The sequence below is a fragment of the Salvelinus namaycush genome, chromosome 27, assembly GCF_016432855.1.
Source record: "Salvelinus namaycush isolate Seneca chromosome 27, SaNama_1.0, whole genome shotgun sequence".
Classification (NCBI taxonomy): domain Eukaryota; kingdom Metazoa; phylum Chordata; class Actinopteri; order Salmoniformes; family Salmonidae; genus Salvelinus; species Salvelinus namaycush.
In genome coordinates this window covers 7,312,978-7,338,827 of record NC_052333.1, presented here as the reverse complement: position 1 = coordinate 7,338,827, position 25,850 = coordinate 7,312,978, and the positions used below count along the sequence as shown (strand labels likewise).

Genomic DNA, 25,850 nt, shown 5'->3' with positions numbered 1-25,850 from the left:
AGTCAGTATCTGGTGTGACCACCATTTGTCTCTTGCAGCGTGACACATCTCCTTCACATAGAGTTGATCAGGCTGTTGATTGTGGCCTGTGGAATGTTGTCGCATTCCTCTTCAATGGCTGTGCGAAGTTACTGGATATTGGCGGGAACTGGAACACGCTGTCGTACACCAAACATGCTCAATGGGTTACATGTCTGGTGAGTATGCAGGCCATGGAAGAACTGGGACATGTTCAGCTTCCAGGAATTGTGTACAGATCCTTGTGACACGGGGCGGTGCATTATAATGCTGAAACATGAGTTGATGGCAGTGGATGAATGGCACAACAATGGGCCTCACGATATTGTCACTGTATCTCAAATTGCCATCGCTAAAATGCAATTGTGTTTGTTGTCCGTAGCTTATGCCTGCCCCATACCATAACCCCACCACCACCTGTTCACAATGTTGACATCAGCAAACCGCTCGCCCACACAACACCATACACACCATCTGCCCGGTACAGTTGAAACCAGGATTCATCCATGAAGAGCACACTTCTCCAACGTGCCAGTGGCCATCGAAGGTGAGCATTTGTCTGAGTTTGTGAGGCCAGTTAGACAAATTCTCTAAAACGAAGTTAAAAGCGGCTTATGGTAAAGAAATGAACATTAAATTCTCTGGCAACAACTCTGGTGGACATTCCTGCAGTCAGCATGCCAATTGCACACTCCCTAAAAACTTGACACATCTGTGGCATTGTGTTGTGATGAAACTGCACATTTTAGAGTGGCCTTTTGTCCTCAGAACAAGTTCTACCTGTTTAATGATCATTTGCTTTTTAATTAGCTTCTTGATATGCCACACCTGTCAGGTGGATGGATTATCTTGGCACAGGATAAATGCTCACTAACAGGTATGTAAATAAATTTGTTCACATTTGAGAGAAGCTTTTTGTGCGTATGTCAAATTTCTGGGATCTTTTACTTCAGCTCATGGAACCAACACTATATTTTTGATCAGTATACTTCATTGATGAATTAAGATCACTAATTAGTAAAGAACTCCCCACAATTGGTTGTCTTGGTCTTATTGAAAGGGGGAAAAAAACAGACACGCAGCACTCCATGGAATGAGTTTGACACCCCTGATATATAGACCGTAGACCACTTTATTCTCCCCTATCACAGTGGTTGCCAACTCCGGTCCTCCAGTACCCCCAACAGTACATGTGTTTTTTGTGGCCCCGGACAAGCACACCCGATTCTATTTAACTAATCATCAAGCCCTTGAGTTGAATCAGGTGTTTCAACAGAAATGTGTGCTGTTGTGGATACCGGAGTTGGGAACCACTGCCCTATCATGTGTACAATCTCCATCAAACCACAAGTGGGTATAAATTATTCTCAGGAATAACCTGTAGTTCCTTAAACTAATAAAATGTGTCGTTCTTGGTCTTCAGAAGTGTTTGTTGTGAGATAGCGGGTGATTCAAAATCAAAACTTTTTTTGTGAGGAATTATGCAATAAGGTCACCAGTTTGAATCCCAATGCGGCATGTTCTCCAAATCATTTGTCATCTGCATTCTAAAGGACTGACTGATCAGATGTGAGCAAATAATAGGTGCAGTGGACTAGGTACTGGGGTATGGACCAGGTCACAGGTTCTGGAGCTCTATTCAAATGTAAAGGTTATTTCAGATTGAGCTGACATGCAGCAGTCACCATTAAAGTGGAAGCATTTCCTTTACACTTCAATCATGCTGTAAGGATGAACTTCCGTGATGCGGATTGACTTTCTTAAAGGTGTTACGGTATTTATAGCCCTAGTAACATGATTGAGACTATCCAAAATCTCACCTTTGCCATCAAGACAGGACCGTACAAAAAGGTTAAGGCCAATTTCAATGACACATAGGATGTCATGATAGCAGGATTACTGATTAGAAAAACCTCTATCCTATATTCATAATCTACTTCAGGGTAAAGTATTCCACCTATTGGAGATATTTTGTTCACAGGTGATCACATTTAATGTCTTTATCCCATAATGTATTTCAAATAGCACTTGTACCAAAGGTGTTCAAATGAAACCACATATTGCCATTTCAGTTTCTTTGATTTTATTAGTTACAAAAAACTGGTTTAGTCGAAAAGACCGAAGCCCATGTCGTCATCGGAACCCTCCTCGGATTCTTCCTTTTTCTCCTCCTTCTTCTCCTCCTTGACTAATACAGGAAAACAAGGTATGGCATCAGTACATGTATAGTGAAATAAATATCCTTAAAGCTGTCAAATTAGAACAATAATCACAAATGACTAAACAGACACTTTTACCAAAACGTCTGATTCATGACGCGTTCAACACCAGGACCTCTGACTTACGAGCGTTCAAGACAACTGGTATCTGACTTACGAGCGTTCAAGACAACTGGTATCTGACTTACGAGCGTTCAAGACAACTGGTATCTGACTTACGAGCGTTCAAGACAACTGGTATCTGACTTACGAGCGTTCAAGACAACTGGTATCTGACTTACGAGCGTTCAAGACAACTGGTATCTGACTTACGAGCGTTCAAGACAACTGGTATCTGACTTACGAGCGTTCAAGACAACTGGTATCTCAAAACAAGTTCTGACCTGAGGGAAATCAGTTTCAATGGCCATCCAACTCGGAATTCCTATCCAGAAATTCTGGCATCTTTCTAGAGCTACGTCTTTTTATCTCTGCGTCTTAGAAGCACCAATTAGGCCAATAAATTAGGTGAAAACTGATCCATTAGTGACAAACTGGCTCAATAAGAGCTATGGATAAACACCAGACACTGAGTTTGAAGCTCAAAGACAGTACAGTATTGTTTACAAACTGACATGATGGTGGTGCAACCCTGGCCCTGATTCAGAGCGGCAGTGGAAACCATGCTACTAGGGGTGCGCCTAGTAGTCGGACAAAACTAGCATCGTAACATATGGGCAATTTTCTGGATACGATTATGATCAGAGCAACAAAAAAAAATGGTTCGTGATCATAAAGTTATTTTCGGATGCCAGAAAGCATCTCATGCGAGTCAGTTTCTAAACCATACTGTACTGTGAGTCAGTACTGTCTGAGTCAGTCATGTGCATGGTCTAAATAACTAGACTGGATAGTTTTTCTGTCTGTAAAGAGATGGGCGGGCTGCACGGACTCGGATCATTTCACATACACTTTCTTGCATGTTTTCGGTCTGATCATTCAGATTGCTGCTGTCTTCTATGATAAATCACATGGCGAGGACATTTGCTGTCAATGTGCATAATATCTAACAAGTGGGGCGAGGGTAGGGAAAGATTAAACGCTAATGTGTATTCTAACTGAATGACAGCAAATGTGTATGCCCACTGCAAGTTGAAAACAGACACACCCTCCACACACTGCTTCTAATCTGCAGTTTATTTGCAGTGAGGTATTTAGGCATATTAAAATATTTTTTTTCTGATCACGAGTATCATCTGATCTGACGTCCAACTGTCAATTTACGAATATGAGTATGGCCATGTCGACACACCCCTACCTGCTACCATCTACCTGTTACCATCTCCAGTCTAGCCGGTGCTTGCTAGCACCAGAGATGTTTGAAACAGAGGTCTGAATCTTCGTTGTGGGTGTTACAAGAAGTAAAAGCATGTAGAGTTTGTTTTTTAAATCACTGACGGTAGTAAGCACTGGCTCACATGGAAACCATGTTACTGTGGCCCTGCAGGTGAAACCCTGGCCCACTGAACAACACAATGGCCCTCTAGGACTGTAGCCCCATGCCCCTGGTAAAGGGGGGTGAAACATTGGTGTCCTTTAGTTACCTGGTGCGTCTGCTGCAGGGGCGGCACCTCCAGCAGCAGCAGGGGCAGCTCCACCACCGGCACCCACGTTGCAGATCAGGCTGCCAATGTCCACGCTGGCCAGAGCCTGTAACACAAACCGGGTCAGACATGATGCCGCCTTTACACATGAATTACTACCACGTCATAACATCATGGTTTACAGAGTACGGTCACCATTAAACAAGGTTCACACAAAACAGTGAGATGGAAGGTTTTACACCATAGATATGAAGGAATAAGTCAGAAGCTACACAGAATATTTCTCAATGAACCCCTGCATGTGTGTAGGGTGATGGAGAAAAGGGCTTGACTCACCTTGGAGAACAGACTGGGCCAGAAAGGCTCAATAGTCACATTGGCAGCCTTGATGAGAGCCATCAACTTGTCCTCCTGCAAATGATTATATTACACATTACAGATCTCTACTGTAGATGCATGAAGACAAAACCACTAACAGTATTTGGCTGTTGTTGGTTAGCCATGGACCAGGTTAGTAAGTAGTTGGCCAATGCCAAAAAGGGTGGGAAACCCTCTGTATGAGTAAGCCAACTTGTTGGCTGCATTCACCGGCCTCAGTTTACTAGGCTAGCTAGCCATGGTAATGTTATTGGACGAATGTTTCAAATTGTTACATTTGGCTAGCAATTTTTCATAGATCTGACTAAGGGCGCCAGGGTTAACTTGCAGGCTATCGTAGCGATGCTTACAGCAACAACACATTGCTGGCTACACAGACTAGAAGACACACATGATGTCTGTGGCGTTAAAACTAACGTTAGCGAACTGATAGCATGTTAGTTAGCTAGTGACATTGACAGCTAAGGCGATACTATAGTTGGCGTTGCTACAATCCCTTCATATTTATTCAGACTCAGCTACACACTACCCCGGAAGTAGACAAGAACCAGCGTTCCAAGTAAGGCTGGTTAGCTACACAAGAGACCGGTCAAGGCACCATTTTAAGCGGGACTTACTGTGACGGTGACTTCATCGTCGTGGAGGATGAGGGCAGAGTAAATACAAGCGAGCTCAGATACAGATGCCATCTTTCTATGTATGTTCTTTAGTTTTGGGGTCGGATGCCTAAATTTAGTGGTGCTAGTCGCCGGATTCTGGGCCTTAGCTTCAAGAGAAGAACCGAGCACCTTAGGCACGTTTACTTCCAACTTGGATTTTAGCGGAAAGAGAATGAGAAAGGGCGGGACATGGGTGTATATACTAATCAACGTCACTTCTATGGGAGGAGTCAATGCAAATGACTACCGACTAAAACTTATTTGGATGACTTGTAGAATTAACAAATAAGACCACAAAGCAATTTTTAAAAAACATTTAAACTACAGATTAATCTTCGTTTATTCTTCACATAGGATCAAACCCATTCACATAGGATCAAACCCATTCACCTGTATATAGCATCATTATTGTTATTTTATTGTGTTACTTTTTTCTTACTTTAGAAGCTCCAGAGCGACTGTTAAAGGACTAGAATGTAAATGTAATACAATGTCCTGGTTCAGCAACCAGGAAGTTATTCTACATGAGAACTGGTTCAGAACAGCAACCAGGAAGTTATTCTCCATGAGAACTGGTTCAGAACAGCAACCAGGAAGTTATTCTACATGAGAACTGGTTCAGAACAGCAACCAGGAAGTTATTCTACATGAGAACTGGTTCAGAACAGCAACCAGGAAGTTATTCTACATGAGAACTGGTTCAGAACAGCAACCAGGAAGTTATTCTACATGAGAACTGGTTCAGAACAGCAACCAGGAAGTTATTCTACATGAGAACTGGTTCAGAACAGCAACCAGGAAGTTATTCTACATGAGAACTGGTTCAGAACAGCAACCAGGAAGTTATTCTACATGAGAACTGGTTCAGAACAGCAACCAGGAAGTTATTCTACATGAGAACTGGTTCAGAACAGCAACCAGGAAGTTATTCTCCATGAGAACTGGTTCAGAACAGCAACCAGGAAGTTATTCTCCATGAGAACTGGTTCAGAACAGCAACCAGGAAGTTATTCTACATGAGAACTGGTTCAGAACAGCAACCAGGAAGTTATTCTCCATGAGAACTGGTTCAGAACAGCAACCAGGAAGTTATTCTCCATGAGAACTGGTTCAGAACAGCAACCAGGAAGTTATTCTCCATGAGAACTGGTTCAGAACAGTCTCAGAAGAGTTCAATAAACAAGAAAATAGCAGAGATACAAGTATTTGTGATTCAGGTCAAATATAGCCTTTTTCTCATATTTTCAAGCACTGGAGCGATTATGTTTTGTATTTACTCGTTGCGATTTGTAACTATAACACTCTGTAGCTTTATAATTCAGTTTTGTAACCGAATGCCTCTATTCAATCAGATCTGCTTTAGCTGATTGTTGTTTTGGCGGTTGTTTTGGCTGTGTCAGAGGTTGAACTGCGTTAAAGTTGTCCAGTCCACAAGCGGCTCCAGGCATTATACCTAAAGCGGACATTGCCATTGGCTGCACGGAGTCACATTTTATACATGGGCTCTATTCAGTCTTTATAGCTGAAGGGTTACAGATTCCCCAATAGAAATGTAAAGGTGATTTCAGATTGAGCCGACATAGGCAGCGTTTACTGTGAATGCAGTCTCTGCTAAAGCAGGACCATTGCCTTTAAATTTAAGTAATGCTGTAAAACTGAAGTTCCATGATGCGGATTGAATAGCACCCTAACAGAAATCTCATGCAACCTTGTTTACATGTTTGAACACTGGAATGTGAGATGTAATCTACACCTCGATTACGATGATGGAAATTAAATTACTTAATTGAATGATTTTTTTTCAATTTGAGGATAATTATTTATATATAGCATATGATTTCTCGCTCTGAACTTCTAATGAAAGTGGGGTGAGTGTGGCTTTGTGACATTGGTGGAATTTGAGTTGCATGGCCAAGTGCCCCAAGTGGGTGGATGTTTCCCTTAAGGACCTATGGAAGACTCTAAAATGAGCAAACTCCACTCACCCAGGACACCGGGCCATGCAAAACCAACTCAACCATTGCTAGCAAAGTTTAGGCCTCACAGTGTCTTTATTTACAATATTCATTCCGTGCCAACACACATCTAATTATGAAAAGTGAACAGTACCCAAGTCCAGTCTTTGAGTAAATCTGAGCATGGGAAAAAGAGCTACTGCCTAAATACTGCAATGCAGGTTTGATTGAATGGGGCCCTTAACCCTTACAGTGAAAAGGAAGTCCTGTTGTCTGCCTGCCATCCTATACACAGGTATGTGACATCAACCGACACTCCAATATCATCGTCTGTGTTTGTGTTTCAGTTCTTTGTTACAAGGCCATCATCATCACTACTTTAAGAACTGGTGGATGGAGACACATGTCAAACTAATGATAGGGTGCGTTTTTATGATGAAATTATTGCATCTTATTTTTATGCCAGAACATATTTGTATACATTTCAGTCTTGCCTTTTGGCAAAGATACTAGGCCTACTGCCTTTCTTCGGCATATAAAATGACAGCCATAGAGGTTAAACAAAAATAAAAACACCAGCAGAGATTAACACTCATATTTATTTCAGTTGTTCATATTCATTAATTTCGAAAACTTGATTCAGAGACACAGAACCAGCACAGATAGGAAAACGTTTTATTTCTTTCCTATCCAACATAGATCCTGAGGATGAGCAACAACAACAACAACAAAAAACAGCAAAGATGAACCCACATATTGATTTCAGTTGTTCATTCATTCATTTCAAAAACTTCACAGAGTTTCACAGAGACAGAACCAGGCCAGATATGAGAAAAGACAAGCTGAGCAACAGGAAGTTGAGTCCAGAGACCGATGAACCGTTGCTGTTACAGAGGTCAGTCTGACAGCAGCTGACCTGGAGCCCCACTAAGGCTCCTAGGTTGGTGGAGGGGGTTGTTGTACATGCCAAGCGGGTGGTGCAGGTCTTAGCAATGTACTGGATCCCCACTGGTGACAGACAGTGGAAGATAGATGAACTGGTTAAAGGGCTGGCAGATTGATTGATTGAGTCTATAACTGATAAGAGAAACAGTGAGGTATAATTTATTTTATATACTGACATGACAGAATTATTGACGATACTTATTTCAGTTTTCATTAACCTACATAGTCAAAGTGACTGGTACCCCTGCACAAAACCCTACCTACAAAGAGATTTATTAATGTATCTATTCATTTACAGAGTATGTGTGCTCTTACAGATTTGGCCGACGAAGGTCATGCAGGTGTCATTTGAGAGAAAGCAGTTTTCTATGTTCTGGTTACACTGAGCATTGTTGTTTAAGCCATCACAGGCATAACACCGGAGTGCCTCCACTGAAACACCAGAATGAAACATACAGTATACGTGTAAAACATCACTGAAATTCTTTAGATATTGACAGAACACACAATTCGAACTACACAGAAATCCAGTAATTAGATTACGGTGAAAGTCACGCGCACAATACACATGATTTGGGTAATATACCATGATGATAGATAATTCATTCCAAAATCCATACCTGCCATGTTCCCAAACAAAATGGGCATTAGTAACACAAGAATGGTCTTCATGACTGATAATGTGAGTTCTGCCGAGTTTCTGTTGCTGTAATAAAGTTGTCTGGTCTCTGCTGGGGGTTTAAATAGCCAGGTGTGTTTGAGAAAGTCTACAGATTGTTACCAAGCAGAATCCACAACAATATTCAGAACCATTGTGTAGCATGGAATTTGTGATATCTTGTTTCATTTACTCCCTATAATTAGTGTATACCACAGTTACCAAAAAAAAACAACTCAAACATTGGAGGCTGCTGAGAGGAGAACGGCACATGTTATTGTCTGGAACGAGGAGAATGGAACGGCACATGGATACCATTCCACTCTATCCACTACCATGAGACCAGCCTCCTGTGTAAGGCTAAAGATCAGTGGATGTAGAGTGACTTCAGTCAAACTGGATGTCACACCTTGTGTTTTATGAGTCTGAACATAACCAAAATATCTCATTAAATGAGATAACCAAGTGGTTTCACTCATGGTTGTAAACATCTGGTTTGTGGGGGACTGATTTGGGGGGTTGGTAATTAGGTAGGGGTGTGTTCTCTTGTGGCTGTGGGCTTTAGTTATGTTAATTAAGACTATACATTAGAGTGCATTAGGTTTGTGTGGGTATTGTCTGTGATTGATGTCTGTTTAGATCATATGATGTAATGTCGGGTAGAACCTGACCCAGGAGTCATGACTTATGTCAGATCTGTGATTAGGGACTGATTCCTATAGAATGGTATTTGTACATACAATATTATTTTACTTTTTTTATTTTTTTTTATTTTTTATTTCACCTTTATTTAACCAGGTAGGCTAGTTGAGAACAAGTTCTCATTTACAACTGCGACCTGGCCAAGATAAAGCATAGCAGTGTGAACAAACAACAACACAGAGTTACACATGGAGTAAACAATAAACAAGTCAATAACACAGTAGGAAAAAAAAAGAGTCTATATACATTGTGTGCAAAAGGCATGAGGAGGTAGGCAATAAATAGGCCATATGAGCGAATAATTACAATTTAGCAGATTAACACTGGAGTGATAAATCATCAGATGATCATGTGCAAGTAGAGATACTGGTGTGCAAAAGAGCAGAAAAGTAAATAAATAAAAACAGTATGGGGATGAGGTAGGTAAATTGGGTGGGCTATTTACAGATGGACTATGTACAGCTGCAGCTATCGGTTAGCTGCTCAGATAGCAGATGTTTAAAGTTGGTGAGGGAAATAAAAGTCTCCAACTTCAGCGATTTTTGCAATTCATGTTAACATATGTAACATGTAATATTATTAAATTATATTTGTAATCTCATTGAAGATCTTTTGCACATATGCACATAATTCTATCCACTGATGCTGCAGACACAGTTTCCAGGTGATGATGGAAAATGTCTGTTGTTCAGAGACATAAGTCATCACATACACATTCAATCACATTGTGGCCAGCTAAGCTTATGGTAAGAACTCAGTCCTGCCAGTGATCAACTGACAAGTTCTAATCCAACATAGCTCTCTATTCACCTACAAGTGGATAAACCACTTACTCTAACAGATGTTTGGTGAAAAGTTCAACAGTAATCGGTGTAGAGAAATTTGGCGTACTTTTTTAAACAGTCTTTTCACTTACGGGATACAATAGATCACCCCCAGAATACTTTGCAAGGGTGAAATCTGCATAAACATTGTTGATTGGTTGTTTTTTATAAATGTTTTATTAAAACGAAGCAACACATGATTTATATTTACAACGACAGGGGGCGCACCGTTCCTGGAGGCACTGCAATACCAGGTCGATGCGTGGAGTGGACGGAGCAAGCCCCTATTCCATCTCCCTGTTCCAAAAATCTATTTAATATATGGTCCCCAGATAGGGGACGTATCAGATATTAAACTGATGAGAACAGATTTTTTCTTTTTGAAAAGTTTTATTACATTTCCTTTAAAAACAGCTCATATATATTTTTGTACATCATTTTATACCAATAAAAACGGCATAAAAGCATAAAACACAGCATTTGAATATTACATTAAAAAAAATGTAAAGTACATGTTAAAAACAATAGAAACAACCATGAGTAAAACATTCAATCTGTAAAAGCCATTTAAAATGTGTACAAATGATTTAACAAAAGTAAAACATTTTTAAGACATGAAAACATGTTAAAAAGTCACTTTGTTAAAAAGCGGTCTTCTGTCCTTTGTACAGGAACGGGGTCCTTATCAAAATCGCCTTCTCCTGCTCTTCCGAATCAATAACCGTCTTGTCCTTCGGGGCCCAGAGGAGATCCCTCCCCTAGGCGCATTGCCCTAGGCACCGCAACGCTGCCAGGCCGTGGCCGCCGGGACCTTGGGTGTTGTGGGGGACCCTTCGCCTGGGGTCGAGGCCCCCTTTTCTGTACCACCCCAGGGCTTCTGTGGCTACCATGGCCACTGCCTGGGGGGTGCTCTCTACTCGTTTCGCTACCAGCAGGTTGCGGGAGGACCACAGTGCATCCTTCAGACACGTGAGGGTGGGGTCGAGGCCCCCTTTTCTGTACCACCCCAGGGCTTCTGTGGCTACCATGGCCACTGCCTGGGGGAGAGCTTGGTGAAGGCCTTCGGTGGAATAGGCCTTTCGGCCCACCCCATACAGCACGAGCTGGGGCGTTAGGTCCTCCCCTGCTGGCAGACACGGGGAGATCAGGGGGCCTGCTTCCTTCCACATGTCCCTGGTGGCTCTGCACTCCCAGAGCAAGTGCCCCACCGACTCATCTTGGCCACAGCCTGGTCGGGGGCACGCGAGTGTCCTCGCCATGCCCCGGGAGTGCATAACGGCCCTGACCGGGAGGATCTCGTGGGCGACCATCCAGGATAGGTCCCGGTGCCGGTTCAGCAGAGCAGGATGGGCCACGTTGCGCCAAACCGTTGTGGGCTCGACAGTAGCAAGCCTGCGCACTGGACACACTGGTTCCCGCTCCTGCACAAGAGAGAGATGAGAGCGGTGTTTAGTTAAAACTGTGACTGCCTCTTTTTCCAGTTTAAAATGTCTTAAAAACTTTAGGACCTGGACGTAGTGTGTGGGAAGCAAGAAAGAGACTGGGGCTCGCAGGTCGCCCGGGATCAGTCTCAGGGTCCTGAGGTAAGATCCCAACCAGAACCGTGTGAGGGCCTGGGTCTTGTTGTTGACCGGGGAGGTGGCAAGAGTGAGATGTAACGCTGTGTAGCGGCTGCCCAGGAACAAGTAGAGGTCAGGCAAGCCTTCCCCCCCCTTGGTCCTGGGTCTCTTGACCACCTCCCTCCTCAGCCTCTCCCACTTGCTTCCCCACAGGAAGGGAAACAGCATCCGTTCCAGAGCTAAAAGAGTTGTTCGTGGGGGGATAAAAACAGAACTGATTAATAACAGCACAGGTAAAATCACAGCTTTAATGATTAAAACCTTGCCCCCATAAGTCAGCTATCGAAGTCCCCAAAAACCCAGTTTCTGTCGTACAGTCCCCAGGATCCCACCCCAGTTGCCGCTTCCTCCTCCCTCCCGGTCAAACTTTACCCCCAGTAACCTTATGTCAGTCATTTTAACTGTCAGTGGTAGTCTGGCCAAGTCTGGGTCTGCCCACTTATCTTAGTGGACATGAGTGGGTAAGTTGGATAGAAATTGGTGTAGGGGAGGTTGTCGTACTAGCTTCACATAGAATTGATTAATGATGTAACCTCAAAAGGTAAAATGCATATAAGGGTATGTGTACACACAAATACCAGTAATTATTATGAACATATTACATTTAAAATATTATTAGATAAGATTTTCAAGATCACAAAGGATCTCTTACACACAATTATATACACCTATGCTGCATCCATCAGTAATACTAGTTTTCTGTAGCTTGGTGGTAGTTGAACTAAATTCAAATCTTGGTAGTGTTTTCAGTAGCGGTGTAGCTAACTACTGGAACTATTTGTTGTTGTTGCAAAAATAACATTTAATATGTGTGAAGTAGGAAATAATTTCCTTTATCTTCGTTATCAGAGCTGCCTAATTTACACTGGACTCCAGAGAGATCTGTTCTTGCAATTTGTAGTCTATGATGTTTCAGATTTAGATGTGATAGTTTATCAGTTTGTGATGTAGTAACTTTAGTTAAGTCAAATATATATATTTTTAAGCTTAGCTTTAGTGTAGCTTAACTTCTTCCAGCATGAAGTAACTGGTAGTTTGGTCAACTATATTTTCAGAGTAGCTTCCCCTAACACTGACTATGACATGACGCTCTCACAGACTTTCTCAAAGGCCCTTACTTTAGCGTACTTAATTGTCTGCTAATAGTTAATAGGCTCCTCATTGTATTCAAACTGGTTCTGTATGTTTATGCCCCAGAGCATTCACACATACCCCACTGGGCAATCAACAAGTAGTTCTCTGAACTTCACAGAGCTTTGGAAGCTACCAGAAAAGAAGCTACACAGATGCAATGTTATTTATGAAACTGTTATTTTAAAACCTGAGACATACACATCGTATCAAAAAATGTAACATATCGATATAGATTTTCCATATCCATCCCCATCACTAGTCAATTTAAATCTTCACACTGTTGTTGCTGATGTAATAATATTAAACTAGGCTACTCTGTGTAACCCTCATACTACTGACTGGGTTAACTTTGACCCCAGAGGCATATTATTTTTTATCATAGTCCAAAGGTGGTTTATTAAATTCGTCACATTTTTCATGACTTTGCCATAATGACAAAGAAAAACAGTTTTTTAAAACTTTTTTGCTAATTTAAATTAAAATAAACTGAAATATAACACTTACATAAGTATTCAGACCCTTTACTCAGTACTTTTTTGAAGCACCTTTGATAGCGATTACAGCCTTTACATTTTTTTAAAAAATTATTTTAAAATTATTTTAGGGCTGGATCAGCTTAATATTGCAGATAGATTGTTACTTCCATCAATGTAAGTGTCTGCATCATTTCCAATCCCCCATATATTTTTTGGGTAAATATATATATCCATATACATACACGTACATACCCATACATACATATACACATATATACATACACATGTCTATATAGATATACATACTTTTTTTTAGAATATACCTTTATTATTTCCAGCAAACCCTACCACCCTTCCCCCAATTGGAGTAAACTAATAAACAATAACACTTAGGCTTCTACCTTCCGTTTATACATCTTATACACATTTTACAGACACAATCTATTTTACAATAGTTATATTTTGTTTGTTTTTAGTCCTTCCTCTATTTCTGATGTCCATCCAGTTTGATTTCTATTTGTAACTGTGCTATTTCACAAAATTTCTGAACCTATATACATTTTACAGACCCCGTATGTTTTACATTGGTTATATAGTTATTAGTCCCACCCTTCAGCTCCATTCAACCCCTCCCATCTATCTCTCAACAACATCCATTTTGGATTTCTATTTGCCATATATTTTTCAACTGTGCTGTGATGCTTCACAAAAGTACTGAACCTTTCTATTCTCATAGCTTCTACAGATTGTAAATTAAAAATAAACATTTTTGCTAAAATAATAATTATATTATTGATTGATTGACTATGGCTTTTCAAATCACCCAGTATTGCTATCTGCAGCATTAGTTCTAGGCAAATGTTGCAATTTTTCAGCCATTCCTGGACCTGTGACCAAAAACGAGCTACATATGGACAATACAAAAATAAATGATCGAATGACTCTGCCTCCTCACAGCAAAATCTGCAGAGCTGGGAAGATTGTATCACCCATATACAGTCGTATGAAAAAGTTTGGGCACCCCTGACAATTTCCATGATTTCCATTTATAAATAATTGTGTGTTTGGATCAGCAATTTCATTTTGATCTATCAAATAACTGATGGACACAGTAATATTTCAGTAGTGAAATTAGGTTTATTGGATTAACAGAAAATGTGCAATATGCATCAAAACAAAATTAGACAGGTGCATAAATTTGGGCACCCCAATAGAAAAAAATCACATCAATATTTGTTAGAGCCTCCTTTTGCTAAAATAACAGCCTCTAGATGCTTCCCATAGCCTCTAATGAGTGTCTGGATTCTGGATGAAGGTATTTCGGAACATTCCTCCTTACAAAACATCTCCAGTTCAGTTAGGTTTGATGGTTGCCGAGCATGGACAGCCCGCTTCAAATCATCCCACAGATTCTCAATGATATTCTGGTCTGGGATGGCCATTCCAGAATATTGTACTTGTTCCTCTGCATAAATGCCCGGGTAGATTTTGAGCAGTGTTTTGGGTCGTTGTCTTGTTGAAACATCCAGCGCCAGCGTAACTTCAACTTTGTGACTGATTCTTCAACATTATTCCCAAGAATCTGCTGATATTGAGTGGAATCCATGCGACCCTCAACTTTAACAAGATTCCCAGTACCGGCACTGGCCACACAGCCCCACAGCATGATGGAACCCCCACCAAATTTTACTGTGGGTAGCAAGTGTTTTTCTTGGAACGCTGTGTTCTTTTGCCGCCATGCATAACGTCCCTTGTTATGACCAAATAACTCAATCTTTGTTTCATCAGTCCACAGCACCTTATTCCAAAATGAAGCTGGCTTGTCCAAATGTGCGTTTGCATACCTCAAGCGACTCTGTTTGTGGCGTGTGTGCAGAAAAGGCTTCTTCCGCATCACTCTCCCATACAGCTTCTCCTTGTGCAAAGTGCGCTGAATTGTTGAACGATGCACAGTGACACCATCTGCAGCAAGATGATGTTGTAGGTCTTTGGAGGTGGTCTGTGGGCTGTTTTTGACCGTTCTCACCATCCTTCGCCTTTGCCTCTCCGATATTTTACTTGGCCTGCCACTTCTGACCTTAACAAGAACTGTGCCTGTGGTCTTCCATTTCCTCACTATGTTCCTCACAGTGGACACTGACAGCTTAAATCTCTGCGACAGCTTTTTGTAGCCTTCCTCTAAACCATAATGTTGAACAATCTTTGTTTTCAGGTCATTTGAGAGTTGTTTTGAGCCCCCGATGTTGCCACTCTTCAGAGGAGAGTCAAAGAGAACAACAACTTGCAATTGGCCACCTTAAATACCTTTTCTCATGATTGGATGCACTTGTCTATGAAGTTCAAGGCTTAATGAGCTCACCAAACCAATTGTGTGTTCCAATTAATCAGTGCTAAGTAGTTACAGGTATTCAAATCAACAGAATGACAAGGGTGCCCACATTTTTGCATATCCTATTTTTCACATCTGATTTAATTTCATACAACTTAATATTGCTACACTAAACATCTTTGTCTGGACAATACCCCAGTACTCAGCTTTTATTAGAAAATGAATGGCATGCCACTGTGATCATTTTCTGTGACGACAGAGTAAATTATTATGCAGCCTCAGAGGGGTGCCCAAACTTTTTCATACGACTGTATATAACATTCTATTGGTTGCAAGAATTTTGTATAGTAATTTAAATTGGAAAATTCAAAGTTTTTAACCCAGCGTTGTTTTGCGTGTCAATTCATAAACCATGTGCCATGGAATGGGTACATCGAAAATCTCTTCCCAAATATTTAACAATTTATATGACACAGCTGTCAATTTTTTGGTCCTTAAATGAAATTGGTATATGTTTTTATTTATCACACTTGTCTTTAACCATTTATGTTCTTTAATGCAGAGCCGGCATACAAATTCCTTACTTTTCTCACCTTCTACCTGCCTCTACCATTTTTGTGGTAATGCTGCAATTAATTGGTTGTAATTTTGGGTAGAGCAGACATTTCCATATGTCTGTGTTAGCTGCATCTGTGACATAACTCCACCAGTCCTATTTATGATATCATTCACTAAAATTATACCTTTTTTAAACATTTCATCAATTTTTTTTTTTTTTTATCAATTAGTATTTTTGAGTTTAACCACAATATTTGTTGTATTATTTGTATTGTCTTTTCAGGTGGATTAAACTGAAATTGCAATAAACCTTCTAAGTCTTTAAAAAATATATATATTTTGGAGATTATTTCCTTTTCAAACAACCGAAAGTGAGCAGGTGTAATCTGAATAAAGGGAAAAAGGCCATTCATGAACATGGGATGAGACATCCCTATCAATTTACTAGAGAACCAGTTTGGATTTAAGTATAACTTTTGTATGACTGATGCCTTTAGTGAGAGGTCTAATGCTTTAATATGTAATCATTTCTGCCCTCCGAATTCCTATTCGTTATATAAATAGGCCCTTTTAATTTTTTCTGGGTTGCCATTCCAAATCAAATTGAATATTTTTTGTTCATATAATTTAAAAAGGAGGTCACTAGGTGTAGGCAAAACCATAAGCAAATAGGTAAACTGTGATATGACTAAAGAGTTAATCAGGGTGATTTTCCTACAAATAGACAGGTATTTTGCTGTCCATGGTAGCAAGATCTTATCTATTTTTGCTAACTTTCTATAAAAATTAATTGGAGTGAGATCATTTCTTTCTTTTGGGATTTGTATACCGAGTATGTCCACATAATGTAAAATTAATTTTTTTTTGTGATCCAATACGTAATATGGAGATTATATATGATTCTTCTCTTATATATTATTTTTTGTGGGGGTGGATCAGCTTAATATTGCGGAAAGAATGTTGCTTCCAATGTAATTGTCTGCATCATTTCCAATCCCCCATATTTTTTTGGGTAAATATATATATCCATTCACGTATGCATACATATACACATATATACATACACATACCTACATAGACATACATACTTTTTTAAAGAGTATACCTTTATTATTATTCCCCGCAAACCCTACCACCGATCCCCCAATTGGAGTAAACTGATAAACATTTCTGTTTTTACCTTCAATTTATACATCTTATACACATTTTACAGACACAGTCTACTTTATAATAGTTCTCTCTTGTTTGTTCTTAGTCCTTCCTCTATTTCTGTTGTCCATCCAGTTTGATTTCCACTTGTAACTGTGCTATTTCACAATAGCTCCGCACCTATACACATTTCACAGATCCCGTATGCCCTACATTGTTTATCTTGTTATTAGTCCCACCCTTCAGCTCCACTCAACCTTTCCCATCTATCTTCCAACATCATCCATTTCGGATTTTTATTTGCCATATATTTTTCAACTGTGCTGTGATGCTTTACAAAAGATTTGAATCTTCCTATTCTCATAGCTTCCACGGATTGTAAATTAAAAATAAACATTTTTGCTAAAATAATTATTATATTATTGATTGATTGACTATGGCTTTTCAAATCCCCCAGTATTGCTATCTGTAGCGTTAGTTCTACGCAAATGTTGCAATTCTTCAACCATTCCTGGACCTGTGACCAAAAACGAGCTACATGCGGACAATACCAAAATAAATGGTCTAATGACTCTGCCTCCTCACAGCAGAATCTACAGAGCTGGGAAGATTGTATCCCCCATATATATAACATTCTATTAGTTGCAAGAATTTTGTACAATAATTTAAATTGAAAAATTCGAAGTTTTGAATCCGGCGTTGTTTTGCGTATCAATTCATACACCATGTGCCATGGAATGGGTACATCGAAAATCTCTTCCCAACTATTTTGCAATTTATATGGCACAGCTGTAAGTTTTTTGGTCCTTAAATGAAATTGGTATATGTTTTTATTTATCACACTTTTCTTTAACCATTTATGTTCTTTAATATAAGGCCGACATACAAGTTCCTTACTTTTATCCCCTTCCACCTGCCTCTTCCATTTTTGTGGTAATGCTGCAATTAATTGGTTGTAATTTTGGGTAGAGCAGACATTTCCATATGTCTGTGTTAGCTGCATGTGTGACATTACTCCACCAGTCCTATTTATGATATCATTCACAAAAATTATACCTTTTTTAAACATTTCTTCGATAAATACAGTTTTTTTTATCAATTACTATATTTGAATTTAACCACAAGATTTGTTGTACTATTTGTTCCGTCCTTTCAGGTGGATTAAACTGAAATTGCAACCAACTTTCTAAGGCTTGCTTAAAAAATAAAGATATTTTGGAGATTATTTCCTTTTCAAGCAACCGAAAGTGAGCAGGTGTAATCTGAATAAAGGGAAAAAGACCCTTCTTGAACATAGGATGAGACATTCGTACCAATCTACTAGAGAACCAGTTTGGATTTAAGTATAACTTTTGTATGACTGATGCCTTTAGTGAGAGGTCTAATGCTTTAATATTTAATAATTTCTGCCCTCCGAATTCATATTCGTTATATAAATAGGCCCTTTTAATTTTATCTGGCTTGCCGTTCCAAATAAAATTGAATATTTTTTGTTCATATAATTTAAAAAGCAGGTCACTAGGTGTAGGCAAAACCATAAGCAAATAGGTAAACTGTGATATGATTAAAGAGTTAATCAGGGTGATTTTCCCACAAATAGACAGGTATTTTCCTTTCCATGGTAGCAAGATCTTATCTATTTTTGCTAACTTTCTATAAAAATTTATTGGAGTGAGATCATTTCTTTCTTTTGGGATTTGTATACCGAGTATGTCCACATCACCGTCAGACCATTTAATTGGTAAACTACATGGCAATGTAAAATGTGTATTTTTTAGTGATCCAATACGTAATATGGTACATTTATCATAATTTGGTTTTAATCCAGAGAGGATAGCAAATGTATCTAGATCCTCTAAGAGGCCGTGGAGAGATTCTAGTTGTGGTTTTAAAAGAAAACATGAATCATCAGCGTACAATGACACCTTAGTTTTTAGGCCCTGGATTTCTAATCCCTTAATATTAATGTTTGATCTAATTTTAACAGCTAACATTTCGATGGCAATAATAAATAGATATGCCGATAGTGGACAACCTTGTTTTACTCCTCTAGATAGTTTAAAACTTTCTGAGATGTAGCCATTATTTACTATTTTACACCTAGGGTTACTATACATAATTTTTACCCATTTTATAAGAGATTCCCCAAAATTGAAATATTCTAGGCATTTATATATAAACTCCAGTCGTACTTTATCAAAAGCCTTTTCAAAATCAGCTATGAAAACCAGGCCTGGTGTCCCCGATATTTCATAGTATTCTATTGTTTCCAGTGCTTGTCTTATATTATCTCCAATGTATCGTCCATGTAAAAAACCTGTCTGATTAGGATGAATAATATCTGACAATACTTGTTTAATTCTATGCGCCAAGCATTTAGCTATCACAACACTGAAGTGTAAGAGGCCTCCAATTTTTTTTAACGGACTGGATCTTTATATATACCACTTGGGTCCTGTTTCAGTAATAATGATATCAGACCTTCTTGTTGCGTGTCCGATAATCTACCATTTATATAGGAGTGGATAAACATGCTAATAATGGTCCTCTGAGTATATCAAAAAAGGTTTGGTATACTTCCACTGGTATGCCATCCAGGCCTGGCGTTTTCCCAGCCTTAAAGGCTTTAATTGCATCAAGAAGTTCCTCCTCTGTAATTTGGCCTTCACATGAGTCTTTCTGTACAGATGTTAATTTTACATTATTATTAGGAAGAAAACCCATACAATTAGCTTCGGTTAGTGGACATGGAGGAGAATGAAACAAAAACATATTCTTAAAGTACTTTACTTCCTCTTTCAAAATATCATTCGGTGAATCATGCGTGACTCCATCATTTGTAACAAGTTTCAATACATTTTTTTGGTAGCATTTCTATTTTGAAGATTGAAAAAGAATTTGGTGCATTTGTCCCCATATTCCATCCAGTTCGCTTTATTTTTATAATATATTACACTGGATCTTCCTTGAATAAGTTCCTTGATTTCTTTTTGTTTTTCCTATAACTTATTCTGTGCCTCTATGGTAAAGTTTTTATTGCTATCTAACTGTACTGTTAGTCCTTCATTTTCCTTTGTCAATATGGACTCTTTTGATCTAAATTGCTTTTGTTTTATAGATGAGTGCTGAATTGCATGGCCTCTAAAGGCACATTTAAAAGTGTCCCATACAATAAGGGGATCTGCTGTACCTATGTTATGTCTGAAAAAGCCAGTTTTAAATTCTTATGTCCTAGTTCTAAACAATTTATCATCTAGTAGGCTTTGATTAAATTTCCAATATCTTCACCCACGTGAACATTCTGTAAGAGTAATATATATACCAATTATGTGATGACCCGACCACATTCTGTCCCCCATCAACACTTTTTAAACTTTTGGTGACAGAGAGAATGACATAAGAAAGTAATCAAGACGACTAGCTTGATTAAGCCTTCGCCATGCGTATCTCACTAGGTCAGGGTATTTAAGTCTCCATATATCCACTAATATATCCATGACATTCATGATTTCCTTAAATGCCTGAGGGTGATAGTTTGTAGTGTGATTTCCTTTCCGGTCCATAGAGGTATTTAAAACCGTATTAAAATCTCCCACCATAATAATAGAGTCTAGTGTTGCTTGTAGAGTTGATAAATTCTTATATATATTTTCAAAGAAACTTGGATCATCATTACAGCCTTGAGTTAAATCAAATCAAATTGTATTTGTCACATGCGCCGAATACAACAGGTGTAGGTAGACCTTACAGTGAAATGCTTACTTACAAGCCCTTAATCAACAATGCAGTTAAGATTATATATATTTTTTTTAAGTAACAAATAACAGAGCAGCAGAAAATGAACAATAGTGAGGCTATATACAAGGGGTACCGGTACAGAGTCTATGTGCGGGGGCACCGGTTAGTCGAGGTAATTGAGGTAATATGTACAGTACATGTAGGTAGAGCTATTAAAGTGACTATGCATAGATAATAAACAGAGTAGCAGCAGCGTAAAAGAGAGGAGGGGGGCAATGGAAATAGTCAGGGTAGCCATTTGATTAGATGTTCAGGAGTCTTACGGCTTGGGGGTAGAAGCTGTTTAGAAGCCTCTTGGACCTAGACTTGGCGGTCCGCTCCGGTACCGCTTGCAGTATGGTACCGCTTGGGTATGACTCTACAAGCATGGCACACCTGTATTTAGGGAGTTTCTCCCATTCTTCTCTGCGGATCCTCTCAAGCTCTTTCAGGTTTAATGGGGACAGCTATTTTCAGGTCTCTCCAGAGATGTTCGATCGGGTTCAATTCCGGGCTCTGGCTGGGCCACTCAAGGACATTCAGAGACTTGTCCCGAAGCAACTTCTGTGTTGTCTTGGCTGTGTGCTTAGGGTCATTGTCCTGTTGGAAGGTGAACCTTCACCCCAGTCAGAGGTCCAGAGCACTCTGGAGCAGGTTTTCATTACGGATCTTTCTACTTTGCTCCGTTCATCCTCCCCTCGAGCCTGACCAGTCTCCCAGTCCATGCCACTGAAAAACATCCCCACAGCATGATGCTGCCACCACCATGCTTCACCGTAGGGATGGTGCCAGGTTTCCTCCAGAAATTATGCTTGACATTCAAGCCAAAGATTTTCATCTTGGTTTCATCAGACAAGAGAATCTTGTTTCTCATGGTCTGAGAGTCTTTAGGTGCATTTTGGCGAACTCCAATTTGGCTGTTATGTGCCTTTTACTGAGGAGTGGCTTCTGACTGACCACTCTACCATAAAGGCCTGATTGGTGGAGTACAGCAAAGATGGTTGTCCTTCTGGAAGGTTCTCCCATCTCCACAGAAGAACTCCAGAGCTCTGTCAGAGTTACCATTGGGTTCTTGGTCACCTCCCTGACCAAGGCCCTTATCCCTTGATTGCTCAGTTTCACCAGGTGGCCAGCTCTAGGAAGAGTGTTGGTGGTTCCAAACTTCTTCCATTCAAGAATGATGGAGGCCACTGTGTTTTTGGGGACCTTCAATGCTGCAGAAATGCTTTGGTACCCTTCCCCAGAGCTGTGCTGTGCTTTGCTACAATTCTGTCTCTGAGATCTATGGACAATTCCTTCAACCTCATGGCTTGGTTTTTGCTTTGACATGCACTGTCAACTGTGGGACCTTATATAGACAGGTGTGTGCCTTTCCAAATCATGTCAAATCAATTGAATTTACCACAGGTAGACTCCAATCAAGTTATAGAAACAGCTCAAGGATGATCAATCACCCAGACTCTCAACCAGGCTACAGCTAGAAGTCGAGACACACCACCCCATATTTACAAAGGGGTCTAGAGGGCCTGTCTTGTCTTAAGGTAATAGCCAATCAACAATGCTTATGCAGAGTTAACCCTTGCAAAGTCTTCTGGGGGTGATCTACTGTATCCCGTAAGTGAACAGACTGTTCAAAGAAGTACGACAACCTCCCCTACACCCATTTCTATCCAAGTTACCCACTCCTATCCATTAGTATAAGTGGTTTGTTACCTTCTGGTTAATAGAGGACTATGTAGGATTAAGACTTGTTAATTGCTCACTGGCAGATCTGAGTTACTCAAATAAGCTTAACTGACCACCATGTGTTTGAATGTAAATGTGATGATGTAATGAACAACAGACATTTTCCATCACCAATGAAACTTTCTGGAAACTGTTGTCTGCAGCATCAGCGGATAGAGTTATGTTCATATAATCTAATAATATTATATGTTACAAATGTTAATGTGTAAAATAATATTCTTCTAAGCACAAATACCATTCTATAGAAATCAGTCCCTAATCACAGATCCGATATATGTGGTCATAAGTCATGACTCCTGGGTCCGGTTCTACCCGACATTACATCATATGATCTAAACAGACATCAATCACAGACAATACCCACACAAACCTAATGCACTCTAATGTATAGTCTTAATTAACATAACTAAAGCCCACAGCCACAAGAGAACACACCCCATACCTAATTACCAACCCCCCAAATCAGTCCCCCACAAACCGGATGTTTACAACCATGAGTGAAACCCCTTGGTTATCTAATTGAATTAGCTAATTTGGTTACTTCTGGACATGCCCCCACCCCCCCTCATAAAGTACAAGGTGTGACAGTTTGATAGATGCCACCCTACATCAACTACTATAACACACACATTTACCTGTAGAAATAACACGTCTTCTTGACATTTTAATTTTGATAAGTGAATTAATAGGCTGTGTTTAGACAGGCACCCCATTCCCGATCTTTCTTTTTCAAAAATTGTTCTTTTGACCAAACAGCTCTGAGCAAGCTCTGATGTGAACAAATGTGTGGAACAACGTTCAGAATTTGGCTGCCCTTTTAAAATCAGTCTTTCCACCAAACATGGTTGTTAGTTCTATTGGTTAGGTTGCCAGAGACGCAAACCAGTCGTTTATTCTTTGTGTTCTGTATCTATGGACACAAACCTGTCATTCAGTCTTTATGGACATTCTTATCCCTTGCTTCCCAGCTAACAACAAACGTTACCACAATTTTAGAGAACATTCCCTTAAGAGTTTCATTAGGCTATTAGCTAAAGTTTTCATAGCAATGTTCCAGTGATGTGTAAGGACTGTTTCCAAGAGACCATCCCCTTAATGTCAAACAGAACTTGACCAGAAGGTAACTACCATAGAAGACAGCCAAAAGTTAGTTGAATTTCCATGTTATCGCAACGCTTTCAACAATCTAAAAGCACAATTTCTATAGTTGAAAAAACATGTATTTTGCAAGTAGTAGGCATTTAGAATTAAATGTGGAGTGGAGTTTTATAGTTAGGCTTATGTGATGACATCACATGCTCCAGGTACATTCAAAATCACTTGGCAATCATGTAGCCTAGAGCGTTGGGCCAGTAACCAAAAGGTTGCTAGATCAAATCCCTGAGCTGACAAGGTCAAAATCTGGCGTTCTGCACCTGAACAAGGCAAGGCAATTTACAGTTGAAGTCGGAAGTTTACATACACCTTAGCCAAATACATTTAAACTCAGTTTTTCACAATTCCTGACATTTAATCCTAGTAAAAATTCCCTGTCTTAGGTCAGTTAGGATCACCACTTTATTTTAAGAATCTGAAATGACCAATTTGCGACCAAGCTTTAACTTCCTGACTGATGTCTTGAGATGTCGCTTCAATATATCCACATCATTTTCCTGCCTCATGATGCCATCTATTTTGTGAAGTACACCAGTCCCTCTTGCAGCAAAGCACCCCCACAACATGATGCTGCCACCCCCGTGCTTCACGGTTGGGATGGCGTTCTTCGGCTTGCAAGCCCCCCCTTTTCCTCCAAACATAACGATGGACATTATGGCAAAACAGTTCTATTTTTGTTTCATCAGACCAGATGACATTCTCCAAAAAGTACGATCTTTGTCCCCATGTGCAGTTGCAAACCGTAGTCTGGTGTTTTTAATGATGGTTTTGGAGCAGTGGCTTCTTCCTTGCTGAGCGGCCTTTCAGGTTATGTCGATATAGGACTCGTTTTACTGTGGATGTAGATACTTTTGTACCGGTTTCCTCCAGCATCTTCACAAGGTCCTTTGCTGTTGTTCTGGGATTGATTTGCACTTTTCGCACCAAAGTACGTTCATCTCTAGGAGACTGAACGCGTCTCCTTCCTGAGCGGTATGACGGCTGCGTGGTCCCATGGTGTTTATACTTGCGTACCATTTTTTGTACAGATGAACGTGATACCTTCAGGTGTTTGGAAATTGCTCCCAAGGATGACCAGACTTGTGGAGGTCTACAATTTTTTTTCTTAGGTCTTGGCTGATTTTTTTTGATTATCCCATGATGTCTAGCAAAGAGTCACTGAATTTGAAGGCAGGCCTTGAAATACATCCACAGGTACACCTCCAATTGACTCAAATAATGTCATTTAGCTTATCAGAAGCTTCTAAAGCCATGACATTTTCTGGAATTTTTCAAGCTGTTTAAAGGCACAGTCAACTTAGTGTATGTAAACTTCTGACCCACTGGAATTGTGATACAGTGAATTATAAGTGAAATAATCTGTCTGTAAACAATTGTTGTAAAACTGACTTGTGTCATGCACAAAGTAGATGTCCTAACCGACTTGCCAAAACTATAGTTTGTTAACAAGAAATTTGTGGAGTGGTTGAAAAACAAGTTTTAATGACTCAGAGTTAAATGACTAAGAGTATTTAAACTTCCGACTTGGGTCATTGGACACCTGCCTACAGCCATGGCATGATGCAAACAGTTCACAAAATGAAAGTAATATGGGCTAAATTAAATGTTACCCATCCTGGTGGGAGGAAAGCAAACAAGAGATTTGTTTGAAAACAAAGCATCACCTACAGCCCTCGAACCTCAAACCCAGTTCCACTGTATCATTCCCCTCTAATCAGGTACTGATTAATGATCATGTAGAACTGAAAAGCAGCAGGCTCTGGAAGTCGTAGGGTCAGAGTCAAATACTACAACATCTGATAGAACTTAATCAATAAACATTTTTAAAAAGACCAGACACCGTCACATATCATATGAGTCTTAAATCATATTTTGACAAAAGTAAATATAATTTCCACCCAAATTGGTCCTTATAACACTGAAGTCAATTTATTAATTTACTCAAAACTCCACCAAAACAATCAAA

General features: G+C 39.7%; 1 protein-coding gene and 2 pseudogenes across 1 annotated transcript; all 3 read right to left on the bottom strand.

Annotated features, from left to right (window-relative positions):
* Window positions 1–2,078: 2,078 nt before the first annotated feature.
* Window positions 2,079–5,024, bottom strand: LOC120022774 (60S acidic ribosomal protein P1-like). The gene is made up of 4 exons (XM_038966768.1): window positions 4,816–5,024; window positions 4,157–4,231; window positions 3,821–3,926; window positions 2,079–2,206 (listed from the first exon to the last, which is right to left on the bottom strand). Exons 1-4 carry the CDS (start codon window positions 4,885–4,887, stop codon window positions 2,124–2,126), a joined length of 336 nt encoding a protein of 111 aa, XP_038822696.1. The 5' UTR covers window positions 4,888–5,024; the 3' UTR covers window positions 2,079–2,123.
* A 5,134-nt stretch (window positions 5,025–10,158) lies between these two features.
* Window positions 10,159–10,333, bottom strand: LOC120022868 (annotated as a pseudogene).
* A 199-nt stretch (window positions 10,334–10,532) lies between these two features.
* Window positions 10,533–16,112, bottom strand: LOC120022011 (annotated as a pseudogene).
* Window positions 16,113–25,850: the final 9,738 nt, after the last annotated feature.